Source organism: Delphinapterus leucas, chromosome 9, assembly GCF_059928025.1.
Source record: "Delphinapterus leucas isolate spDelLeu-1000000601 "Yukka" chromosome 9, BTC_Dleu_Yukka2, whole genome shotgun sequence".
Taxonomy (NCBI): domain Eukaryota; kingdom Metazoa; phylum Chordata; class Mammalia; order Artiodactyla; family Monodontidae; genus Delphinapterus; species Delphinapterus leucas.
In genome coordinates this window covers 18,045,722-18,073,151 of record NC_143137.1, presented here as the reverse complement: position 1 = coordinate 18,073,151, position 27,430 = coordinate 18,045,722, and the positions used below count along the sequence as shown (strand labels likewise).

The 27,430-nt window shown below is 40.5% G+C and overlaps 1 protein-coding gene across 10 annotated transcripts in view; it reads left to right on the top strand.

The window, feature by feature from the left end:
• The window catches only part of CALD1 (caldesmon 1), a 181,230-nt gene that overhangs the window by 87,726 nt on the left and 66,074 nt on the right, over positions 1-27,430 (top strand). The window contains exon 1 of one of the 10 annotated variants that reach the window (XM_089917368.1): positions 3-25,168. The exons of the other annotated variants lie outside the window; for them this stretch is intronic. Coding sequence (XP_089773494.1) covers positions 25,116-25,168 — 53 coding nt within the window. The 5' untranslated portion in view covers positions 3-25,115. Of the gene's footprint in view, positions 1-2; positions 25,169-27,430 lie in introns of those variants that run through there. 10 annotated transcript variants of the gene reach the window in all.

Here is a 27,430-nt window from a genome sequence, read left to right as displayed (position 1 = left end):
GGATCTGGGTTCGAAGGTATCTCTATTCTGTTATCCACAATATTGGCTTCAGGCCTCAAAGATCATCAGCCTCAAGGGCCAAATGTATTGCACACTGAACTGTTTGCGAAAGCAGTTATGGAAAATGTTCCTAACTGTTAAGACTCTAAATTCTGCACAAACAAACATCAAGAAAAAGAGAGATTGGAGACGAAACAAATAGTTGCACTGAATCATTGTCTTTCATATTAGAATTTTTAAATGACAAAAGCAGTGTATGGATAAAAGTTTTAAAAGCACTTACAATATTGAAATGACAAATATTGAAATGACAAATATTGAATGTTGAAACCATTCTGGAAATGGAAGCCTTCACTCTAAAAGAATAAAGGCAATAAGACCCAGATGGATCTTATGACAAAGTTTTATTCTTATTAGAACAGCCGCCAAATCCAGTAATTCACATATTATGGGTTAATAGCCAGTAGAGTGTGGTACTGTGGAGATTCTGAGTCTAGTTGGAAGCTGCTATGTTGTGTGAGGCCTCTGTTGTGGTGACTTACAAGGGCAGGTTGGGGAAATAAAGCAGTAACATGTTGGGCAAGGGGTATAAATGCATATTTTAAAATTTTAGGCCTCAGAGCAAAAGACAGTGGCATTTAATGTGACTTAACTCAGATGTTCTTTTGAGAAAGCAGAGTAGGCATTCACGGGAAGAAAAATGTTAAACAATGATCTTAAAAGCAAATCAATTTTGCCTCAGTAATTCCAGTGTGCAAGTGAAAAGATGGTAGTAAGATGACCCCTTAGTGATCCTGCAGAAGAAAACTAGAAACTTACACTTACAAAAAATATATATATATATTTTTTAATTTAAAAAAATTTTTATTTATTTTATTTATTTATTTTTGGCTGCGTTGGGTCTTCGTTGCTGCGCGTGGGCTTTCTCTAGTTGCGGCGAGTGGGGGCTACTCCTTGTTGTGGTGTGCAGGCTTCTCATTGCAGTGGCCTCTCTTGTTGTGGAGCACGGGCTCTAGGCATGGGCTTCAGTAGTTGTGGCACACGGGCTCAGTAGTTGTGGTGCATGGGCTTAGCTGCTCCGCGGCATGTGGGATCTTCCCGGACGAGGGCTTGAAGCCGTACCCCCTGCATTGGCAGGCGGATTCTTAACCACTAAGCCACCAGGGAAGCCCAACAAAAAGTATTTGAAGCATAGGATCTACCTATTGGTATGGAGAATTCAAAAGAAGAAGGTAAAATTACTGCCTTTGATTAACTTGGTCGGAGTAGGCCGCTATATGACACATGGTACCCTGAACAGTACCTGGGCTCTGTAGGTTCAAATTCCAACTGTCACTTATGAGCTGTGTGGCCACGCACAAGTGACTTCTCGCTACGCCACAGCTGCCTTATTTTTAAAATAGGCATAATATCTATGTAGCTTCTGTGGTTGTTGTGAAGATTATTGAACTTCATAAACGGCCTAGCCTAGTACATGACACATAAATGGTATGCTACTATTTTTTTAACCATTATCATTAGCTAAACAAGTAAGAAACAACAGAGCAATATAGTCAGAACTAAAAATTAATACCAAGAAAAGAAAAGGCAGTTATCATCCTGTGATGAAACCAGTCAGGAAAAGCTCCCTGGAAGTGGAGAGCCATAGAGGGAGTAACAATGGTGATGACAAAGAGTAAAAGGGGAGCCATGGAGAGGAGGGAGTAACATCTGCAAAACTCAGAGGTGGAAATAAGAATCCCGGTGCAAGAAACCTGTTAAGTGCTTAAGGAAGAATGAGTTAGACTCGTACATCTTGGGTGTTTCTATTTCATATAAAAGGTAACAGACAGAGACTTAGTGGGGGAGCTATGCGTACTGGAGAGCGTTATCTACAGTGGGCTAGAGTGTGGGCGTACTGGAAGAGTTAGTATTGAGCACACGGTGATGAGGACTGAATCAGGGCAGCAAATATGGAAGTGAAGATCAAATATGAGCGTCTTTAGAGGGAGAATTAGCAAATCTTTCAGGAGATGGAGAAACTCAGACTGTCCCACAGAATGTAAGTCTGAGGAGCTGGAAAGGGAAACTGTGAAGTATTCCATTCTTGGGTGGGCATGGGGAGAGTGTTCAATTTCACGTAGAAACCACATCCAATTGGAGATTTCCTCCAGGCATTGGGAGATAGAAATTGTCAATCTTTGTTCAAAAGGGGAGAAAAATTATTACTAGAGGAGTCAGTTTGGGCACACTCAGTGTGGCAGTGGTAGCACAAAAGCAGAAAATGGATGGTAGTGATAGTGGCATGAAAGCAAGTGGAGAGAGAGAGTGAGAGGTCATAAAGACATAATGGAAGCCGGCGAAGGAGACACAAACTCAGCAAGTGGGGAGAACCAGGGAGAGTATGGGGCGCCCATTGTTGAGCGTACATTGACGCCTTGTAGGTGGTGTCCAGGCCCACTGGAGCATACCTCTTATCCTTTCCAATGATGTGTTATGTGACCTCAGTTTCTCCTGAAAGTCTATAAAATACTGTTCCCAACAAATGTTTATTCAGCAACAGCGCTGTGCTAGGAACAGTGAGAAAAAATGGGGAAATATAAATAGACATAGTTTCTGTCTTTATGTCCCTCATGGTGTGCTAGAAATCCAAAGTATAGCAGGATCAGAAAACAGACCAGGCCAGAGTGCAGGGTCAGGCCTAACAGAATTGGGGCTTGGGGGACTCAGGAATAGGGACAGGAAATTGGGCATCAGGCTAGATCAGTATCTTCAGCTTCTTTGTTTGCTATGTGAATTGGGAAACAGGGACTCAACGTGAGAGGAATAATAGAACTAACTTACTGTGGTTATACCCATACTGTAATTACAGGGAATAAACTAGGTTCTTTTAGAACCAGGATTTTGCCTAAGAATTTTCCACACATCTACATGGTTCATTCCTTCCAGTTTTTTGTTTTGTGTGGAAGGATATGTCTCTCTTTAAAGTCAATCTTAAAAAAAAATGTACCCAGTGAAGCTTAGTTAGGTACCCTTAATAACCTAAAGTAAATTTATAATACACTTGTTTAACTTACATTTCTGTCTGTATTAATTCTTTGGGGATATTGTATTTCATTTGATTCCTTTTCTTTCTTTTCTTTTTTTTAAGAGAAATACTTAAGTACTTCCTTATATTTGTACTAAGTTCACCTTTTCATGTTTCAGGGTGAACACTTTAGTTCTGTTATTCTGGAATTTGTTAAGCAAGTCCACGTTCACCCTTTAGGATTTTGTAAAATCTGATCATTTATGGGAATAGTGAAGCTCAGGCTTTATGGTCCAGCCAACTTTGATGGGAAATTTCAGGGTGTGTACAGGAAACAGATGTCCAGAACCAGAAATTAAACGCCATCTAAAATTTTGGCTTTGATCTGAAGATAAAGGGCATGTAAGACCCTGGGCAAGTCCCTCTTCCTTTAGCTTTAGAACTTGGCTTCTTCATCTGTGACAGGAGTGGGGGATTGGTGATAATTTTTATTTTCCTTTTGCTTTTAGTATTGTCTAATTTTTTACAATGATCATGTATTACTTTATTTAAAAACAAATAAAACAATAAGGCAGATTTCCATTTTGAAAAATGAGATTCTATGACCTTATGCCTAATACCTGGGGTCAAAATGGACTCTCCTTTGGATTTATGCAACTAAAAGAAAAAACTCAGCCTTGATCTGGAGTGGCCCCAAAGCTCAGAGCTGCAGGCTCATTCATTCAGTCACTCATTCAACAAAATTTTATTGGGCTTCTACTCTGCTTCAAACTTTATTTTGGGGCACCAAGGACAGAGAAGCAGAATGACAGAATTGGGAAAAGCGTGCTTAATGCTTTTCAACCTGTACAAAAGCAACTACACTGTATCAAGCAGCTATACTTTTACATCCTTAAATGTAATATGTACTCTGATATTCACTGATAATGTTTAAAGATGGCTTATGCCCTTTGTATGTTGTACCCCTGCAGAGAGCATGGGGGAAACGGTAACACAGAGAAAAGACTGTTGACTTGTCCACTTCTTACCCACAAAGCCTTTCCACATAAAAATACCCTGTTATTTTAATTAGTTGTTACTGAGTTTGACGAGCAGGTGCTGTTCTACTTTGCAATGATAAATAACTTAAAACCTGTACTCTCACCAGATGTTATAGCCACAAATTAAAATAAACTAGATTCTTATACATTTTATTCCTCAGAAGTAGAGCTTTTAAAAAGATTATTGAAAAACCTCACTGTACATTTTGGGCCATGCTAGCTTTCCTGGGTTTGGAACTGACAATCATTCACTGCATCACAGCTGCTTTGAGACTCTTGTGCACACACCTCATTCTAAGGGTTTGCAGTCCAGTCCATTTCACATCACCTAGCCCGCCGTAACCTAGCCTGGGAACCTGGTTAAATCAAAAATATACTTCCCTTCTTTGTCCTGCTCTTCATCCTATGCATCTTTTATTCGGTCATCCAAAAAATGTATTGAATAGGTACAAGATAGTAAACTGAACCATAGGGATGAGTTCTCACCAGTCCAGGCAGTGTCCCAACAGTCACAAAGCTTATATCATAGATGAATTAGTAACTTTAGAGCCAACTTGACTAAAAGGGGAAGAAAAAAATTTCAGCAGGCAGAACGGATGGAGCAGGTAGTCAGTGAAAATCCTAAATGCTTTGTTTCTAGGCAAAAGATACTATTTGTACACATCTCAAATTAAACTGTATTTCTGAATCAATTACTTATTTGAACAAACAAATAATTTGTTTTGCTGTCTATTATTCTTCACCTATCTCATGGGAATACAAAATGAATGGGTATATTCAGCTTCCCTTTCTGTTTCTTTTATTTCAATCCCTTTCTACCTTTGTCTCTGTATTTCTTAGTGCTTCTTAACGTGTTTTCCCCTGGTCCATGTGCATCTTCATCAACACTTGATACACTTGTTTCCATTCCAATCTCTTCCTGATCATCTACCCTGGATTATGCATGCATGTCCTTTTATATCATCGGGGAATACAACATTTTCAAAGGGGAAAACGTAGTGGAAAGGGATGCATTTTCAAAGAGGTCATATTCATCTCTCTTCCTTTTCAACAAGTACCCCAAAAATGCTTTCTTTCTACACTTCTCAGAGGATACAGGAACCTTAGGAAGGTGACCTTAGGAAGGTGAGAAGCAGGAATTTGCTGTTGAGTGAAGAGTTTTGAGGATGTGATTGGTAACAAGTTCTGAGGGAGGATCACACTCTCTCAGCAAGAAGAATTCACACCAATTCAAATTGAGCTCTTCTATTATATTTGGCCCAAAGGATTTTGAGCTTTGGTGTATCTGCTGAGAAACCTGCAGTGATGGTTTATCCATGATGAGATCTTCAGTGAGACGTACTTTTCCCCACGGTGGGCTTGTTTTCACGAGCAGCTCTCTCACTTTTCAAGATGTGAACTCATTGCATTCCCAGCTCCTGCTTTCCACACCCAAATGTAAGTTGCTCTTTCTGATCAGAAGAAAGGACCCTATTGTACAGTTGTTATCAGATTCAGAGGCTCATAGACGTAAATAAAGGGAATGAAAGCACTCTTGCTGTTGTCATCGTTCATACATTTTTACGGGCCTCTGAAATATACTGAGGATTAGACATTTGAAAGTAAATATTTTTACTTCACTAAAAAAGCAAACAATTTTTTAAAGTCCTCTGAGTCTAAGTGGTTGCTTCCCAGGAGTCTATTACTGAAACTTTTTACATGATTTAACAGCATGGCCAATCAACGATTACACAAAAACACTTTTGTTTAAAATGCTTAGCATTGTGACCTTGAAATTTCAAATCAAAATCTTTTCAATTGCAGTTTTTTGTTACTCTGTAATCAGAAAATTATTTTCCATTCGGAAGTTAAATAAAATATTCCTTGGAAACAGTCTAAATTATTAGAGTAGCTAAATTTGCTCAAAACTTCCCTTTAGGTCTCTCAGAAAATTCATCACTCCAGGGGGCACAAAAAAAAAAATGTTAGGATTTGCATCTACATTTCTACTTTTAAGTTAAAAGATTTTTTTCAAGTAATTCATTTGAAAGAGACTTAAAAATATTGCTGTAAGGTTTCTATGTTTATTTGATATTGTTTAGGGTCAGCCTAACTTGAACGGAGGGGCACTGGGAGAATGAGGTAGATAATTTTCACCTAAGGGATTTTTAATTATTTATTTGTGTCCTGCCACATGAAGAATCAATATATATACATATTCATATGCTCCCTCTCTTGTTCTCTCTCTCACTCTAAATAGACATTATTTATTACCTCTGTCAATTTATAAACGGTCAAATTATAAACAGTGGAAATGGCATATTTGGACCAATTTCCACTTACCTAACAATTCCTCTGGTCCTAAAAGTATCCCACTTTATGATGATCAGTAGAACATCAAGAGTCCAGGATCTACCCAATGTGACACTTGTTCAATACAAATTAAAAATCTAGATTCTTAAGGACCTCACATGCTGATCCATAACTCCATTCTTAGCTGGAAAAAATGTGGCATATATATGAGTCAATACACTTATAGTTTAAAATAGTGCTGAATTGTTTTTACAGTCTGTATATGTGACTCATAATTTACCAGTCTTCGCTCACCCGGGGAGAGGCAGGACAATGTTGTAGTTAAGTATGTGGGTGATGAAGTGTGACAGACCTGAGTTCGAATCCTGACTTTGACAACTATCAGTTGGGTAACCTCATTACAAATTACTTAAACATCTTGTGCTTCAATTTATTTATGTATAAAAATGGGGATAATTATTCTACCTCACAGAATCATTGTAAAAATTAAGCTAACTGGGCTTCCCTGGTGGCGCAGTGGTTGAGAGTCCGCCTGCCGATGCAGGGGACACGGGTTCGTGCCCCGATCCGGGAAGATCCCACATGCCGCGGAGCGGCTGGGCCCGTGAGCCATGGCCGCTGAGCCTGCGCGTCCGGAGCCTGTGCTCCGCAACGGGAGAGGCCACAACAGTGAGAGGCCCGCGTACCGGGAAAAAAAAAAAAAAAAAAAGAATTAAGCTAACTAACTGATGTAGGGAAATTAACACAACTACAGGCACACAGTATATACTCGATAAATGTTAGATGTTATTATTAAAATCATATTAATGTTTTGGCAGGCCTTTGGTACAAAATAATATTTTACTGAATTTGAATTTTCATTCATCTGTCAGCTCAGTCATTATGATTTGTTGCATCCTTTCTGCAAAGCTTCTTTCCTCTACTGACCTGAATATTTGCTAAGATGTTTCTATTAAAGTTGGGAAAGAAATAAAACTTGTAGTCACAAATAAGTCTACCACACAAATATAATTGCTATATGAGGATTTTAAAATCACATATTGTAGCTATGAAGTTAATTTTCTAATTCATTAATTATATGTCTTTATTTTAAATATAGCATATAAAACATAGCTTAGAATTTTACCTAAAAAGTTCAATTCAGCAAAAATAGTTCTCAAGTAGAAAAAAGTTTCAGCCAAATTTTTCATCCAGTGTTAGACAGGAAAAAGAACCATCATTTGTTTAGCATCAGCTAAGTGCCAGGCTAGGTGATGCACTTTATATACGTTATGTCATTTAATTATCAGAACAACCCTATGACCTTATCTTAGTCTGTTCATGCTGTTATAACAGAATACCATAGATTGGGTGGCTTATAAACAATAGAAATTTATTTCTCACAGTTCTGGAGGCTAAAAAGTCCAAGATCAAGGCACCAGCAGATTCAGTATCTGGTGAGGGTCCACTTCCTTGTTCATAGACAGCTGTCTTCTTGCAGTGTCCTCACATGGCAGAAACAGCAAGGGAACTCTCTGGGTCTGTTTCAAAAAGGGCACTTATCTCATTCATGAGGGTTCCACCTTCATGACCTAATTACCTCCCAGTGTCCTCAACTCTAAATACCATCACATTGGGGATTAGGTTTCAACATATGAATTTACTGTGGGGGGGACCCATTCAGTCTATAGCAGACCTGGATATTATTATCCCTGTTTTGTAGTTGAGGAAACTGTAGGTCTGAAAGGTTAAGTTACATGTCCAACTTCATACAGCTGTGGAGTACAATCCGGTTCTGCCTGCCCCAAATCTCAAAACCTTTTCACTGTAACAAATTGATCAATAGAATTTTTCATGTTTCAACTGGTTGTCTTGGCTGAAGGTCCATTGTCTCTACAATGCCAAAATAACTCCCTAAGATGGGGAGAAACCATTCAAAGCAGTTATGTGGCAACAGACAAAATGAGGCTATTGGACTTAATTGAACTGTTTTTTATGCTTATTCAGGTAAATTGCTTACATGTGTAGACAAAGTCATTGTTTTGTTTGCCCTCAAAAAATCTCCCGTGTTATTCCCATTTCACAGGAAAATAGAAACAGAGGAGATCAAGTTTTCTCCCTCAAGCCAAAGGAGGCTGTTGGCATAACTCTTCTTGACTTTTCTCTGGATTTTTTTCAATAAGATTGTATTCACCATTAGAACAGGGACTTAGTCACATCATCACTCATGAAATCTTAAGGCTGTCACTAACCTTATAGATACTCTGCTGTAGTGGAATGTTACTTTTCCATTTTTGGACCACACACTACTTTGAGCGTCTGATGAAAGCTATAGACGCTCCTCCAAGAAAAATGTACATATGCACCCACAAAACTTGGCACTTCCTTTCAGTGGCGTCATGGACCTCCATCCACAGACCTCCACAGGGCCCATGAACACTGGGCCAAGAATCCCTGATCTACTGAATTTTAAAAGTTCATTTTACATATGAAGAGACTTAAGTCTAGGGATGCTGACCTCCTCAAGATCACCCTGCTAAGCTGAGGCAGAGCCTGCTGGCACAGTGTAGACCCCTGAATAAATGGAGTTGTCTGTAGAAAATGCCATGGCTATTGATTAGGAAAGTAGAGCATGTTTTGGGGGAAATAGTGTATACTGCACTGTATTGCATGCAGGGTGTTTTTTATTTAAAAAACATTTTATGGATAATATTACAAAATAAAAGGAGACTTGGTCAGATTACTTCATGGTGAGTAAGATGAAAAGCAAAGAAAGATAAGTAGATATACAGAATGAAAACCGTTAATTGTTAGGAGCTAGGAATCAAACTTTGCCATCTTAGTCAAGAAGGAAAAGAAAACTGTGGTGATTTTCCAAAGAGAACCCCATTTGCCATCAATTTTTGAAGTCTTTTATTTGGCATATGTTGTCTAGACAAGATTTCTTTACACCAACCTTAATTATGATACTAAGTTACTATGTAGGATTTCTCCATCCTTACCAGTTTCATTTTAGCAATTCAGATTCATTAAAGGAGTTTCTTCTCTAAATATGAGAGAGATAGGAACTGATACGATTCCTTAAAGAGGATTTCATGTTTCACCTTTATAACTACTATCTTTTGGGAGAATGGGGAAGATTGGAGTGGGACACAGACATAATGATATGTCCCAGAAAGCAGAATCATGCAGACTTGGGTGTGATTCCTGGCTGGGTTAGCAAGGATAACTCTACTTAGCCTCACTGAGCCCATTTCCTCATCAGGAAAATGGCCTCATAACAGTTCTTCCTCATAAGGTTCATATAGATTACAAAGCACTAGGTAGATAGATGACTGATGATAGATAGATAGATAGATGGATAGATAGATAGATAGATGATAGATAGAATATATATATGATATATATGGTATGTATATATGATTAGTGCATGGTGAATGTTCCCTGTCATTGCTACTTTTCGGCTGGCTGGAGGACATGGTAAGGAAAGAGCTATCAGGAAAGCCCTCTCCAGAGTCATCTCCCAAGAAACTCGGCACCTGTCCAGCTGCCTTCTGGGGTTTCTGAATCACTGAGCATGTGCACAGTCCCCACATCTTCAGACAGTTTGGTGTTCAGTCTCCACTCTCTTTCAAATCTGTTTTAGCCATCACCTTGAAAGTGATGGGAGAATTATGGATATGAAGTCTCCATGTTGAAAAGAAAATCTACCTCCTTATTTTAAAGAGTCTTTTTTTAAATCTTCCATACTGGTTTGAAATCAAGATAAAGATATAGGGTAGTCTGGTGTCTAACATATCAAGGTTTTGATCTCAATAATTTATGTATCTAATATTCAATTAATCATATATTCTAAATAGTTTTTTTTTGCCTTGTGGAATTACAGGGTTTTTTTCATATTACATAATTATGGTTTCAACACAAATAGAGAAGGAACCTAAAGCCTCTTAACAGCATACATAAAGACTGTACTAATAATATAAAGGAAGTTATGTGCCTAAATTGTACAGAATAACTTCTAATCATTTTATTCTAAATTAGTGATTTTATTCATTTTAATTATGAAAAAGCCAATACACACAAAATAATATTATGTAATGTATATAGAGGTTATAAATCATCGTAATACCTACATTATAAACTTATCACTCACCTTAAGACCTAGGACATTTCCAGTATCACTGAAACTCCCGGCAGACCCCTCTCCTATCCCACCCCCTTGCCTCCCCATCCTCAGAGGTAACCAGAACTCTGAAAAATTCATTTATTTTTTTAAAAAATTCTAAATAAGATAATATGAGTTTAGGTGAGAGTTTTTCCAGGATCCTGTGATCCAAAGCTTTCCAAAGATTCTCTCCAGACTCAGGTGAAAGTGTTAATGAGAGCCCACCGTTCTCTGAGAGGGCAACAAATTTGCCTTTCTAAACATACGGGACCAAAGGAGTCCTTCTATGTCCACAGCTGGGAACCCTGGAGAAGTATTATGAACAAAAAATTCTCTACCAGCAAAGAATGCTCATCAAAATCAAAGTGTAATGAAGGCTATCAAATATGTATGTTGAGTATATCTATTCTGCCCGTTGGTTTTCTCACTGACCAGCCAAGTATAAGAGATCTGCATTTGTAGCTATCATTTGGCCAGGTGGGAATGCAGACAGGATTGATTACAGACTATTCCAAATTCTTATTCAAGGGAAATCTATCTCAATTGCTTTGAAGTCTTCTAGGGAAATAGTTAACCTTTATTATCCCAAAGGTTCTTAACATTGTTATGAGAAAGTACTACTGGACATGAAACATGAGCATGTTGGAACGACACAGAGGCTGTATAAATGGATTCTCTTTCATCCGTGAATGAGGTTAAAGAGGAATAATGTGCATACCTTGTGAATAAAATCAGTTCTCTTCACTAGTTTGCCACGTAATAAGTAATGTTCATCAGGAGCTGGAAAATCAGTTTTTAGTCTATCATAAATCTTCATTAATTCAGATTCTTCCATTTTTAAATCTTTATGAAACTATAGAAGAGTATAAGTTTGAACTATTTATAAGTAAAGGATTTGATTAATACGTTAAATATGCAAGCTACATTCCATGGCTTAGTTATTAAACACTTGAGAGCACAACTTTTTAAAACTTTTTAAAAAACTGGAAACATTCACCTGCATTTAAAAGCTTAATTTGCTAATTATAAATCATTTTTATTCATGCAATTTTTAAACAAGTTTCTAATTTTTTTTAGTTTGATTGAAGTCACCAGATATGCTTGAACATATTTTCAAAACTGAATTTCTTTAAAAATATTGCATAATTTGTAAAGACCTTCCTTTCAGTTAGTCTAGATTAGTGAGATTTGACATTATATTTGAGATTAGTACCAATTAACTAAGTTAAAATGTGAGGGTTTATTTTCCATTTTAATAACCCCCTACATCACATACAGTTCCTTTGGTGGAATAAAAATCTTGGTAAAGTACACATCAGCCACTATAAATAGCAGCCATTCAGGAGAGTCTCCAGAGAGTGTACTTTAAATTGCATATTGTTTAAAATAGGAAATTCTTCCGATGTTCATATTTTCCATTATGGGTGAAATGGTCTACCCCGTGTCACATCTTCACTGGCTTCCATCTTCCTGTACCATTTAGGGATCCAACTGTTAGATTCCAGAAGATTGCTCAATGTGTGCTTTTTATTTTCTTAAGTAACCTGGGTCTTATTGTCCAGCAGGAATTTTGCAAAATTAGGGGATCTCCAAATGAAAACTAGATAACTTCCAGAGCTGGCCCCAGCAACTAGGTAATGAAACAGTCCTTTATTTCTGGAGCTAGTAGCTCTACTGTGCCTGCTTAGCATAACAGAGTCAAACCATTTTTGATTCCCACAGAAAACCTTGCACTGTTGGCAGGTCTTTCTGGGGAAATCAAGAGACTAATATGGTAAATTACTGAGCAGGAAGTGAACTAACAGACAAGCATGATGAGATGATGGGTTATCACGCTGGTTCGAAGACCAGAAGCCTCAGCAGGTATAATTACACTCCATCTTTCCCAAGGCACTATTGGCAGCTGCAGTAGATGTATACCTCTGCCCACTCTTTCCTTGAAGAGTCCTTCTGTTTCTCTAATCAAAACTGTTGTGTATATCTTGATTTTTTTTTTTTTTTTTTTTTTTAGTGGGGGCCCATTTTGGAGATCTAACATTCCCTCACCATTTCTCCTTCCTTGATGAAGAGGATGAGAAATTACTGTTAAGGGGACTTGGACAAAAATTGTGATATAGAAAGAGTTGATATCTGATGCCCTTCCTTCCTGATAGTCCCCTTTTAAGAGCCCTTTAACTCTTCCCACCTAATTAACCATGAAAGCAAAACATTCCAAATATAGGTATGTTTCCTGAGCCAGCACCCTCAGAGTATATCCTGGCTACCCAGGGAGTATCATTGCTATGGAAGCTCCATGGCTTATGAACTGAACAGAATGAAGCTTTTATAAAACTCAAGGCTGAGGCAGGATGGAAATTCCTAATCCTTTCATTCCTAAGTGCCTCACTTCAGAGGCGCATGAATATAAGTTCTATCTCATTGAAACATTTGTGAGAGCAATGGTCGAGTGAACCAGGGAGGCACGGCCTTCAGAAAGGAGTTAGTCTTCCACAAGAACTCTGATTGAAATGCGGAATTACTGCTAGGAAACATAACCTGGTATCCTACTGGGTTATGTGGTCAGAAATTAAGACTCTCTTCCCTGCATTCTCAGGAAAGAGTTTGGAAGTCCGAATCATTGGACCCAGCTTGCAGAGTTACGTGTCCAAGAGCACACAGTCAGTGGCAGCAGTAAATCCGGAAACTTTGTCATTTACTCCAGTTCCGGTGCTTTTCCCTCTGCGTTACGCTGCGGCTAACCCCTACAACTGCCTCTAACTCCATGAAAGAAAGTACCTTTTAGATCAAGGATAAGAGAAAGAGGATACTGGATGAAAGTTTAGAAGATCTGGGCTTCCTCATCAGTAAAGTAGGACTAACACTTTTCAGGGTGGCTGAGCAAATTCAATGAGATATGGACAAATGTCATCAAAAGTGTAAGGGAGCTGCACATGACAGATGCTTATCAGGTAGGGGTACCTGTATGATTCATTTAGATCGGATTCACTTCTATTTAACTCTATGTGTAGTGGCAAGTTTCATTCTGGTCATATACTGTGTTTCAAAAGACAGTTACACACTTCTCTCTCTGCTAATCTTATGCTATCTAACTGGCCCTCAGGCATTCTAGGCTTTCAAAAATCTGACTCAGAGAAAATGCTATAAAGTGTTACCTCTCACTCTCCCCAGAGCCTATCACCCCTGGAGAGGGCTTAGGACCTCAAATGCAGATTGGAAGCAGCCATTTTATCTTCCCTTTCCCCCTAGTTGTGAATTGAAGAGAAAATTCAAAAGACTTTAAAATGATGGCTTTATTCCAATCAGAATTAAACCCTGCTGTTGGTCACTTACTTGTCTGGTTTTGCATCTAAGTGAGCAAAAGTCCTCAGGCTTATAGGGATTCTATGCTGTTCCACACCACTGTCCTTACCTCCTGAAGCTCTTGTAAGTGGTATACTCTTGCCTTGAAGGCCTATCTCAACAGTCATCCTTTGGAAAACACCTTCCCAGAGGTCCCCAATCAAGTGACTGATTTCCCACCTTGGGTTTCCCATAGCATTTGTTTGTATGTTAATTATCGTCACCCATTTTATTGTTTGTTTGTTTATATGTCTCTTTTCCCCACCAAATTGAAAGCAACTCTAAATCCAAAACTACATCTTACTCACTTTTATTTCCCCAAAGGCGCATACTCAATGCTGAATAAATGAATGAGCAAACAGATACTTCAGATCATATCTGTGTACCAAGGCAGAACTTTGCTCACTTCGAGAAGCTATTTATGGGGAGGCAGAAACATTGGTGGCCTTTGTGGTATTCTCCGAGTACTGACACCATCATACCATACCTGGGGTTCCATCACTCTCCTGATGAGCCACTGGAATTTTGACTTCCTATCTTTGTCTCTAGAGATATGAAGAAACTCACCTCCTGTATTTCTCTGATTATTAAGGATAGTGGACTTCTACCCCGTGTAATTTTGACCATTATGCTTATTTAGTCGCATCATGGAGGCAAGTGATATTCATAAGGCAAGAGTAGATTCCCTTTAGTTGGCCTATTTGCTCTAGTACTCAAGCTCTTAGTGTTATTTGCTATTAACATTTGCGTTATAAGACCAGATAATCATTGAATTACAGGGTTCATACCAAGCCCCAAAGAGTCCAACAGTGAACAAACTATATAATCAAAAATTTCTCTAATGAAAGATGAAGTTTGTGGTCTGGAGACATAAACAACCTCAGTTAATCCCAGGAGGATGGGCAGAAGTAGATTAGGGGTAGGGCCAACCTCAGACTAGTATTTACCAACACTCTTTCTGAAATAGAGAGTGTTTAACATACAAGTTGGGTCTAAAGTTTAGAGTCTAAATAGTGCATTGTTTTCTAGTATTGGGATGAACCAAGGAAAGAAAAAAAAGAATAAAGAAAGATGTTAGAAAACCCAAGACTTTTAAACCAAGATACAGAGGGTTAACTTTATTTTCGGTGAAGTGGAGAATTTTTTGTTTTTATTAATAGTTCATACACCTCAAAAAGTACTGTTTGGAAGAAAGAGGAGAAGCATTTATAAATAGCTATTAGTCAAAACTCTAAGATTCAGATTAATTTAGTAAACATTGACGACGATACAACACATTCTGCAGTAGGCATTGAGTTTCTTAATTACAAAAGTATACCCTTTGGTTAATTCATTATCATCAAATTTGTAGTTAAAATGAAGTTAATGAGCTGGAACACCCAGAACACATAGGCTTGGAAGCACTATAGAATAGTCTCAGAATTGTATCTTTTAATTTTTAATTTAATTTTTAATTCTTAGATCCACTGAAAAAGAGTCAAAAAGAAAGATAATTTGAAGTTATCCTAGAAAGACACTGAGTTCTAAAATACCTAGGGGAATCTCAGATTACTCCAGCTCTCTTTACTTTGCAGCATATTTTAGAAAACTGAATGCATATTTCAGGTCACTGGCTTTCAGATTTGAAGTGTACTGTATGCTACTTTTTGTGTAAGTATCATCCATTTTATCTTCTTTGTTGTCTTCATAAGGTCTTAAAATTAAAAAGCTTTCCAGATGGCTTTTGGCTTTTAAATAAGAAAAATGAATATGATTTTTTTAATTAAATGCTTTCACTAAAACCCCTTCCCTGTTCTATTCTACTCTATGAACTAATGAGCAAAAAGGATCTCTATTGGTTTTTCCTGCCTTGGTCTTAATAATAGCTTGATTTCATTGCTCAATAACTTCAAAGTAAAATAATGTCCTAAAGCTGAAGAGCTTTCTCCTAGTCTATTTCTAACCTCTTGTCTCAAGCTGCCACCATAAAGGCTCCCAAAAAGTGTACAAAAGAACATTTCTAATAAATTCAACGTGTGTCAAATTACATTAGGTCTCTCAGATATAAGCAAGTGGAGTCTAACTGTAATCTATTGTCTTAGTCAGTTTGGGCTACTATAACAGAATACCGTAGACTGGGTGGCTTAAACGGCAAAACATTTATTTCTTACAGCTCTGGAGGCTGGGGAGTCTAAGATCAAGGTGCCGGCAGATCCGGTGTCTGATGAGGGACCCCTTCCTGGTTTGCAGTTGGTTGTCTTCTTGTTGTATCCTCACACAGGAGAGAGAGAGAAAAAGCAAGCTCTCTCATGTCTATTCTAATAAGAACACTAATCCCACTCATGAGGGCTCCGCCCTCATGACCTAATTACCTCCCAAAGGCCCTACCTCCTAATACCATCACATCCAGGGTTAGAATTTCAATGTATAAATTTGGGGGGATACAAACATTCAGTCCACATCATTGATGGCCTTAGTAAGTCTGAAAAAAAGAATGGGCCAGTAGAAGAGGTCCGCATGGATGCCAGGTCCAGGGTTGGCACTGGTCATCTAGGAATATCCAGATAAAACAGACCTTGAATCTCAGGGTTTGTTCAGTCCTGTGACATGATAAGTATTCTCTCCACTGAGGTAGGTGTTTGTGCACATCTCTGCTTGGCTTGGGTGAAATCTTCCTCATGATGATGTTCCCTCCCTTTGCTCTGACACCACATCATGAAGCAGTCTCTGGTGACTGAGGCTTCCTGACATTCTGGCTTGGGGAATGGGGGTAACCTGGTTGGGAAGTGACAGCTCCCCAGGCACTGAAGAGGGAGGTCATCCATTCTGTCTTAATTAATTGGCATTAATTGGGATTCTGATGTATACATCAGTTTCTTGTGAGTCTGTGAGCCAGTCAGTCTCTCTGAGACCTGTCCATTCTGAGAGCTCCCAAGATCCAGTGGCTGGGGCAGCAGAGCTTCTAGACCTTGTACCATGAGAAATACTCCAAAAAAGCCCACTCTGTGGGAGTCTGGGAGGACCAGCCAACTGGCCTTCTTGATGCAGCAGCTCTACTCCATTGCTGTCCCCCCTTTAACCCAGAGAGCAAATGGTGAGTATTTATTGAGCACCTGCCATATGTCTAACACTATTTTAAGCTGTATCAGTTGCAAAAGAGGTGTTAGGAATCATCGCTGCCAGAAAACAGGTGAGAAAAGGTATATACACATGAACAATGAATAAATAAGACTCTGTGTATCCATCCATCCATCTATTTCTATCTATAGATAGATATCATAATCAGGCACTACTTCATGTGATCTGTTAATCACAAAATAGGACAGTACCTTAAAAGGTGTCAGTTATGTGATATCAATAATAAACACTACATCCAAAGTATCCAAAACACACACTGGACTATTTCTCTAGCAATAGGAACAAATATCATCCAGGTCTGACCTCCTAAAAAAGAAATCAATACTTTTTTAGACCTTATATGGTATCACTGGAAAAAAATCTGGATTTGATTCGAGCTATAAAAACCATGTGTAAATTTAATATCCAGATGCATAAAGTGGACACCAGAAAATAAATTTATGGTGTGGAAATATTTAGATACTTTGAACAAGAGTGATACACACTGAGAATTCTGTGGCTTATGAACTAATGTGCTTCCTTTGAAGATGTGACATTTTCCCTGCACCAGAATTACATCCTCAGAGTCCCCATGATAGTTTCTTAATTTCCTTTACAGTTTAATTGTATCTATGTACAAGAAATCTATATTCTAAAATTATCACCAAGGGCTAAATTCATTTTCCTATAGGCAGAAATCATATCTTTCGTGTACACACTTCTTTCTTAGAATTATATAAGGTATATACTATTATTTTCTGAGACCAGAACCAGGGTTTTATAGATGTGCACCAGCAATCATTCATTCAAGAAACTGTTGTTAGAACCCTACTATTTCCAAGCACTGTCTTATCGTTTTAAAGATGTGTTTCAAGCTGGAGGGCAGAGGGGAGTTAGAAGCACAATCTTTTTAAGATAGAAACTTTTCTTTCCAGGAAAAGAAAATAGTCCAGCTGGCTAAAACCCCCAGATTTTAAAAAGAACTTAGAGACTGGACCTAAATAATTGTTGCAAAAGAGTTTAAACAGAAATGGAGCCTCACAGCAAGTCAGCTGGAAGGGCTGAGTCACACATGACAACATAACTATTTCTCAAATGCATGCAAACAAGAGTGGGTTCAAACTTTCTCATCTTTCCTCCTAAGATGATAAATTACGAAGAAATAAAGTCAAAATGAGGAAGACTTTGTAGAGGTGGAGCCAGACACTGGTTCTTAAAGAACCACTAGAATTCAGAGAAGCAAAGGGAGTTTAAAAAGCCATTCCAGGGAAAAGGAGAAGGAATAGCTTTGTTGGGTAAAGGCAGAATGCTTCAGGAGATACCAGGAAAACAGTGGCAAATGCCAATAATCTTTTCACTGAACAAAAGTCCCCTTTATGATCAGTGTTAGGGTGCATTGCACTGAAGACGTGTTAGATTGCCAGGGGGGTACAACTGGGGGTCAGGATTTCTTAAGGGGAAGAATTAGCAACGTAATGCTGGGGCTCAAGGTTTGGCCTTGGGAAGGAAAGAATGCCCTCTTTTTAACTGAACGGTGGTATCATGACCAGAGGACCTGCATTTCACCATGAAAATACAGAAGCATCAAGACAGAGTGAAATGACGTCTCACTCCCACGCACCCATCCTGTTTCATTCTAGAACCAAGTACATACTAGGGTGGCATTGCTGGTGAGCCCTCTGGGGTGGGGCCAGCTGTGGAGGGAGGAGAGGAGGGGAGGGGAAGAATAGCTACCTACAGGTGGAGAGGGAGAGAAGGCCATCCTAGGAGAGCGCATGGGGCACAAAGTTACTTTGCAAATTTTTTTTTTTTTTTATTGCGGTACGTGGGCCTCTCACTGTTGTGGCCTCTCCCGTTGCGGAGCACAGGCTCCGGACACGCAGGCTCAGCAGCCATGTCTCACGGGCCCAGCCGCTCCGCGGCATGTGGGATCTTCCCGGACTGGGGCACGAACCCGTGTCCCCTGCATCGGCAGGCGGACTCTCAACCACTGCACCACCAGGGAAGCCCTACTTTGCAAATTTTCTTTCTTAAGCTGAATGGTGAGCACACAGATCTTCATTATAGTTTCTTACTCCTTTTAGTCTGTCTAAAAGATTTTAGAATAGGATGTAATTTTTAAAATGTACAGAAACCTTATAACTGTCACCCATATATCCTCAATCAGAATCTGCCTATGGATGTCAACAGAATCACTTTACTAGTAATATAATTCTTAATGATCTCTGCTGATGCAGGACTACCACCCCACCATCAATTTTTTTAAAAAAGTCCTTCTGTTTCTGGAAGTCTGTCTTATAAAACCTCATGAATGGTGCATTCACCCACCATGTGCAACCTCCCATGGCTCCTTGCTGCTGGCCCCCTGCCCCAGTGAAGCCCTCACCCCTCTCTCCCACTGCCCTGGGGCTCACTTGAGACCCTGGGCTTCCATGTCAAAGATGCTGTCTCGTGCCCTTGATACAATCTTTCAAGGTTCCAAAGTGGCCCTGCGTTCGCTTCACTCTTCCAGAATTCCAAAACCATGCTGTGCTCGTGTAGAGGTAGTAAGGGGGACACTTTCCTCTGCTTCTCGTTGTCACCTGGCCACCAAAGCTTGGCCTAGACTCAGCAAACACCTTGTGGAAGCAGCTTCCGCTTCTCTGCAGCCCACCCCTGTCCTCAGGGCACAGACATATGGCAATGGGCCTCCGCTCAGGGACCAGTTCCAAGGCATGGAATAGCAGACAGCTCTCCAAACCCCCATGCAGATCGGCTCCCTAGGCCTCCCTCACCACACCGTCACACAAGCCCAGATGCATCTCAATTCCAGTGGTAGGCACAACTGAACTTGAGGCCGGGCCACCAATCAATTATCCTCCTATTTCAACTCAACGACAGAAAAAACAAATTAACTTGGTCAAGGCCATTATTTGCTCTTTATGAAGCCAGGTGCCCTAATTCACTTATGCAGCACATATTACAGAAGGGCTGATCTCTGCCAGACATTGTGCTAACTGGGCTGAGGGGAGGAGCACAAAAATGGGTAAGACATAGTCCCCCTCCTCAGGGAGCTCACAGCCTAGTAATGGGAGATAGAAATATATAAATACACTCTGAGTGCAGTCGAGGACCTTGAACTCTATGTTGCCTCAAATAGATCATTAGAATTCCCAGGTATTGAAATGCAGGTATATGCTTTCTGAAAGATCTTTTTCTCCTTTCATGAAATCAGATTTTGTGTTTTAAGCAGGAGGGCAAGAAAAATACTACAGAGAGTAACCTGAAAGAGTTGAAAAATGAGTCTCTGGAAAGAGTATGAAGTTCTTTATATTAAGGGTAATTAATAACAACAAAAATAGCTTAACAGATAAATGTTGGAGATAGACTGACTAAGCAACAAATCTGGAGAAGAAAAAAAAAACCACCCTGGATTTAGCACAAAAATTAATGAATGAACTCTATAAGAGATGCTATTATCAACGTGAAAACAATGTTAGGATGTGTTAACAGGAAGGTGGCAGGCAGCTCTGGGACTTCAGCCAGCCACATTCAGCCTTGGTCAAGCCTTTATTATGTCCAATTTTGGTTTCCCGTTTGAAGAGTTGTTATATTTCAAGCTGATATTAAAAGGATGGAAAATAGGCATTGGCGTTTAGCCTAGAAAAGACCAGACTGAAGGATGACTTAATACCTGTGGCCCTAACAGAGATAAGTGGATTTCTATTTCAGCCACAGGAAGTCTAGTTCAATCACAGAATAAATTGAGCATAAGAGTGATTAAACACTGGGACCTTGATCGTAGGATGTCACCTTAGAAGTATAGTGCTTCAGCTCCGCTGCTTTCAGAATACTCTTCACTCCCCATCTTGCATTAATAGTTTTGTATGCATATCTTATCTCCCTTTGGGACTGCCCTTCTTATCTTTGGAGCCCTCCATGGCACTTAACTCCACGACTTGCTTGTAGTAAATATTCAAATAGTGTTAAGTAGGGGGAAGATGCTGGGACAGAAACTATATGGCTAACATTGTAAGGCAGACAAGAGAGTATAGCAACTCAAGATGTGTTACAGGCCTGGAGTCAGACCAGAGAATAGTTCAGAGAATTGTGTCAGCAAAGGCCATACAGATTCTCGTGACAAACAATGACTTTCTATAACAGTACATACATCTCTCCACCCCCTCCTCCACCCAGCCCATCACACATTCCACAGTGGGAACTACGAAGACTTTATCAAAGACACGATAGGGAAGGAGAGGTGAGGAAAAGACTTTACTGGATGGTAGAAAGCAGAGGAAAGAAAGAAGAGGAGTCTGTAATTTCTGCAGAAGGAGATGGAAAAAGGGAGAAGTATTTCATGAGAAGATTTCTTAGGAAGATCTGTTAAAAAGCAGTATCACTGGAAAATACAAAGCAATATAGTTTCAGTGAACATGTTCAGTGCTTTTGGGGGTGGGGAGTGAGGAGGAGGGTGATGCCCTCAGGTGTGGAGGAAAGACTCTAGTCACCAAGGGAAAGGAGGAAAGAGGTTCAGCCTACAAATATGTAGTTAACCCCTTCGTTTCCGTTCCTGTCCACCCCTTGGTGAGCCATTGTCTAGGCAAGATCTTTTGCTTCATTCTAAATGTGTAGAGTCTATGAATTTCTTTGTAAGAAAAAATTTCTTCAAGATGTTTTAAACATCCCCTTTAAATTACTTGAACGGTTGCCTCTCATGTGAATAGATTTCCTTTGACTTTATGTTGTGTTTCTGTAGGAGGTGAGTGGCTCTGTATGTGTGTGTCTTAAGTGCATTAAGGCAGTACAAGGGGCACTTCCCACATACCTCTCTTTTCCCTAGGGAATTGCTCCAAGGTAAAAGCTATTCTTAAACGACCATTGCAGACCATAAAGTCTGGAAGAGATCATGGAGATCCGACCTCCATGAAGTAAAGTTATTTTTTAAATCATATTTTATTAATAAAAGACCACCCTGTGGTGGGAGCTATTTCATTCTATAGCACTGACCTCCTTCAAACCTTCCCAGCCCAGAATCTCTCTGACGAAAAATTAAGCAAAGCATCTAGAAATGAAGGGTGCTATCAGTAATTTGAGAGTGGCCCAGACTTCCGTTTCCCCTAGTAAAAGAGGCTGGAAATGTCATATGTATGACACCTACTGTCTTGCTGGCCCTGCTGTTCATGGTGCCAATGAATGATCACTACTTCAGTTCTCAGAGACACCAGTTCTGGAAGTTGGACTCTGAGTACCCGTGTCTGTGCTACACAGTGACGGCACATGTGCCTGCTGGTGTCTGCAGAAACAGACACTGTTCACCACTTACCTTCTGGTATGTCCTTCCTAGTTCCTCTCACCTTGCCTCTCCAGCCCCAGGAAGCTGGACCACAGAAGCCTACCTGGGAGCACTTGCCTACTCCAGCCCTGCTCTCATCTCATGATTCACATCTCCAAATGCATCCAATCTCCTTCTTATTGTCCTTTGTGCTCTCCCTGTGCCCTGCTGGTGTCTGACCCAGGCCCAAAACTCACTCCTCTCTTCACTATTGTCATGTCAGTACCCTATTAGGTAGCAGGAATTATGACATCCATTAGTTTTACAAACTGAAGACAGACAGCTACTTCCCAAACACATTACATTAATAACAAGGGGCCAACTACAAGTGTGCATGATTTCCCTCTTTCTGTCTTTACAACTAGGAAAATAACTTGGTGGATATCTTTTATACAGCTGGCCATTCGCATACTTTCAGTGCATGAATGTCAGCATATTAGTGGAAGATTACTAAATTCTTGCTCTCCTGTGCGCGCGCGTGTGTTTGGTGTGTGTGTTGAGAAAGAGAGAGAGAGAGTCTGGGCTGGCCTGGAAGAACCACTGAAGTTTTTCCAGGCTACTCCATTCTATGAACTTATTCCAAATATGCCAGAGCTATACTTGCCACCTCAGAATTGGAGTGGGGGTGGGAAATGGGGGAAATCAGGAGGCGAAACGTATTCCCAAGGTCAGTTGAGTCCCATAAGCAAATGTATTAGTTTTCTATCAATGCTGTAATGAATAACTACAAACTTGGTGGCTTAAAATAGCACAAACCTATCTATTGTTCTAGAGGTTCAAAGTCCAACACAGGTCTCTCTAGGCTAAAATAAAGATATAGACAGGGCTGCATTGCTTTCTGGAGGCTCTATGGGAGAATCTGTTTCCTTGCCTTTCCAGTTTCTAGAAGCTGCCACATTCCTGGACCCCATTCCTCTATCTTCAGCACCAGCAAGGTCATCTCTCTGGCCATTATTCTATACCCATATCTCCCTCTGACCTCAGCGGGAGAGGTTTATCTCACTTTAAACACCTGTGTGACTAAGACTGAGCACATCTGGGTAATCCAGGGTAATCTCTCCACCTCAATGCCTTTAACTTAATCACATCTGGAAAATCCCTTTTGCCATGTAAAGTAACATATTCACAAGTTCTGGGCATTAGGACATGGATGTCTTTGGGAGGAATATTATTCTGCTTGCCACAGCAAATCACTGAATATTTTAAAAGGAAAAAAATTAAATGGGAAAAATGTGGTAGAAAGAGGAATAGCAAAATGCCTCAATACATGTATCTATCACAGCTTTGGAGCAATAAACTCAAGTCTAGTCAGTGAGTATTTCATTAAAGCCTCTTGTGTGATCTCAGTGAGTGTCTCATGCACTTTAAATAGTCAATATGTGTTGAGTGATAACATATATAATCAAAGGGATATTTAAAGGTGTATATTCATCATGACATATAGAGATAATTAATTTTGAAGTTCATTAAACTGTATTACTCTATAAACTATGGCTTTGAGGACAGCGTAGTACTTAAGCAATAAAACAACCAAAATTGTCTAGTTAGTTAAAGTGAAGAGAGGATTTAATCTAACTAAATTAAACTTCTTCAAGCTGAGCACAGGAATACTTGCGTTGGTTCCTCTCCATGACTTTGGGTGAACTTTTGAAGCGCTCTGTGCCTCTGTGTCCATGTTTGTGATATGAAGCCATAGATCTCAAAGATGTTTTTCATCGTATGAAGGATGTGAATCAATGTGTAAAGTTGATTGTTTCTCCTGCTATTTACCAAAAGAATCATCTTAACCGTACATTGTGGAGATCTGGGTTGTTCTACTTATTTAACAGAAAGCCAGTCCCATAAGTATCTTGGTGCCCAGCAGCAATCTGTTCATTGCTTGTTAGCGATGAAGAAGCATGTTCATAACTCAAGCTTAGATAGTGTCATCTCCAGATAGAATCAACACCGCCCCCTCCACAGGGGTTGGAATCTGGTTGCTTTCCAAGCTATTGCTGACCAGGCTCCCTTGCCTGGCCTGGCGGATGAGATCACCACACCAGAGTGCCACGGGGCAGACCGGGCCCACTGTTGCAACATGTCCCTTCGTCAAGCTGTTGCCCTCATTTCACCAAACACCCTGTATAACACAGCATATCACTGATCCTCTGGCTCTCTTCCCTTTGCCTTTGTATGCATTTTTATATCATGCATCTTCCCCTGAATAAAAGGGATAGTAGGAGTTTCCCAGATTTGATTTCTCAGTGGGAACTGTTTGCTTTGGAAGCCACTGACACCAATGCTAATTGAGAACAGAGCTCAGAACGAGGGCCTGAGAACTGCACCCGGATGAACTTTTTGGTGGGCTGATTTCCATTGATCTCTTCAGAATTGGATTGTGCATGCAAGTGATACCATGGTCGACTGTTTTCCAAAAGGCTGAGCACGTGGATCAGTGTCTTTTCCTTTAACTAGTTCTCTGCCTTGGAAGAATTATTTGTAATTGATCATATAAAGTCTTCATCATGAAAACTACTGGGGATCCTGGCCCCTACCGCCCAGTAATAACATTCTGGAAATCACAAAGCAATCTGGGCCGTTTACAATCTAAATCTAAACATGATGGGCCTCTATTAGAGAGATTACAGTAAAAAATAACAATCAGCTCTCTGATGATCCTATGCGAAGGGAAAGGGTGGGGAGGAGTAAATTTTGCAAAGGACAAGCCCAGACTTTCGTCACAGGGACAGACCAAAGTGTTAACACAAAGGGAGAGCCCGGGAGCATCCTGCACACTGCATTTCAGCCACAGATAACATGGCACCTCCGCGGGCCCGGTCCACGCCCTGACCGCTCAGAGGGTCTCAGCACCTCTGCGCCCGCAGCCCTTTTCCAGCTGCAGACATGCTCGGGGGATCCGGATCGCAGGGAAGACGCAGCCTGGCCGTGCTCTCCCAGTGAGTGCTCGCTTCACCTCTTCAGTTTTTCTTCTTCTTCCTCTTCTTTCGCATAAAGGAATCGTTGTAAAAAAAAAATAAAATAATTTTTTTGTTTTTTTTTAGTTGTGGGAGTGGGAGGCGAGAGGAGAAATCAGGAGGCAAAGGAAGGCAGTGAGTGTGTAAATATCAGACCTGTATGAAACTTTTTGGTCTCAACTTGGTGGTGGTTCTGATTGGTTTTCCTCTGCTACTTTTTTTTTTTTTTTTTTTTTGGTGGTTCGTAGACCATTTGGGGGAGTTTATACCAAAGGCACGGGTTTTCTTATTCCACATACCGATCCACAAAGCATCGTGTTTCTAAAGATCTGCTGTTAATTTAGACCTGAGCCCTCTGCTCGGAGTGATCCATCTGCAGGGCTCAGAGACTTTGGCTAAAGCACACATTGCCCAATCCTTAGAGTCAACAGCCCAAAGCCCTTAATACACTGACCATCTGACTGTGACAGGACAAGACCCAGAGCACGTGCTATTGATCAGACAATTGTTCAGATAACAGGCTCCAAAGTTTAGGATCCTGGAGTCTTGGAATGTTCAAGCTAGAGGGGCCCCTAGGGCTGTTTGCTGCAATGCTCTTCTTCTATGGACAGGGAAACGGAACCCAGAGGGGCAACTCCACTTAACCCAAAGCCAGACAACAGTCAGTAGCAGGGAAGCCAGTGTCTTTGTACTTGCAGGCAACGGCCCTTTTCACGCTGACGTTTATGAGGTTTGGAAAACTCACTGGGTCTTGGGAAAAGGTAAGGCACAAGAGTAAGAACACCAGATGGCCTTTCAGTAAATCTGTCCCATTTTTGAGAGTTTTGGCATCGATTCAGCATGACAGTTGTTGTTCCATTTGTTCCAGCATTTGTGCAACAGCTCATCAAATAAACAGGAACTCAATGGGGTCCTAAAAATGAGACCCACATCCACTATATTAGCAGATCTCTTGGATAACCAGTTTCTCTAAGTGTGATCACTCAAGTGTGAGAGCACAAAGGGGTGTTAGAGGTTATCTGTATGTTCCTGTGGTTATCAGACTGGTTGGGGGGCTTTGTTTTTTTTTAGCAAATTTACTGTTACAAGGAATCCTGTTACATAAAGGAGATGTTCTGATTAAATAGGTGGTTTTGGATCTAGAGCTTCTCATCCCTGCTGCAGTCCCCAGTCATCCCCCCCATTGCTCACACCCACCCCACTCACCATACCTCTCTACCCCACCCCACCCTACCCAATCCGACAAAACTTCCTTGGAATCCTAGGTCTCCATGGAACTTCAGAAACCCCGATCTTATTTAATGCCACCATTTCAGTTAAGGAAACTGAGGCACATGGGGTGAAGGGCTTGCCCAGTGTTCACGGCTGGTCAACAACAGAGCCTGGAATGCAGGGCAAAGAGCCCAGTCTGCTCTGTGTGTGTGTGTGTGTGTGTGTGTGTGTGTGTGTGAATTCCTGGTTCTGAGTTTCTTTCCGCTCCATCATGCCCACAGTTCTATCAGTTTACTTTCTCCATGTCTCTCTCACTCTTCTCTAATTACTCTCTCATTTCCTGAATTTCAGCAGTTATCGCCCGCCACCTGGACAATTACAGTTGCCTCCTATCTGGTCCCGGCTTCAGTCTCTGTCCCCTTTCTGATCCTGTCCCCTCCCGTCCTCCCACCCCCACCTTTGAAGATAGACCCCACTCTCCTCAACGTGGCACTCAAAGTTCTCCACAGTCTGCCTTTAATATCCCTTCCCATTCTGACCTCCCCCTGCTCCGGCCAAATCAGCTCACTCACTGGTCCCCAAACTCATCATGTACAAGCCACCTCCATTCCTTGGCTCACTCTATTTCCTACGTGGAGAACACTCTATGTGCCTCAGTTTCCCCTCTGGAATGGAGACATTAAAAAAGATGGGGGTTTCTGAAGTGTTCCATGGAGACCTAGGATTCCAAGGAAGTTTTGGTGGAGTGGGTAGGGTAAGGTGGGGTAGGGAAGAGATGGGGAGTGGGGGGCGGTAAGCAATGGAGGGTGATTGGGGAGTAGAGTAGGAATGAGGGGCTCTATCTCATTTGTTCCTGACTTCCTTCCTGTCCTTCAAGGCCCAAATCAAATACTACCTTCCTCCACAAGGCTTCCTCAGCTCTTCTTTTTTCTCCATATCCTTTGTGCACCCTTCTATTATTAACCTTGAACTAAAGTTAGTGGTGAGCATGCCTGTTCCTTCCCTTCCCTTCCCTTCCCTTCCCTTCCCTTC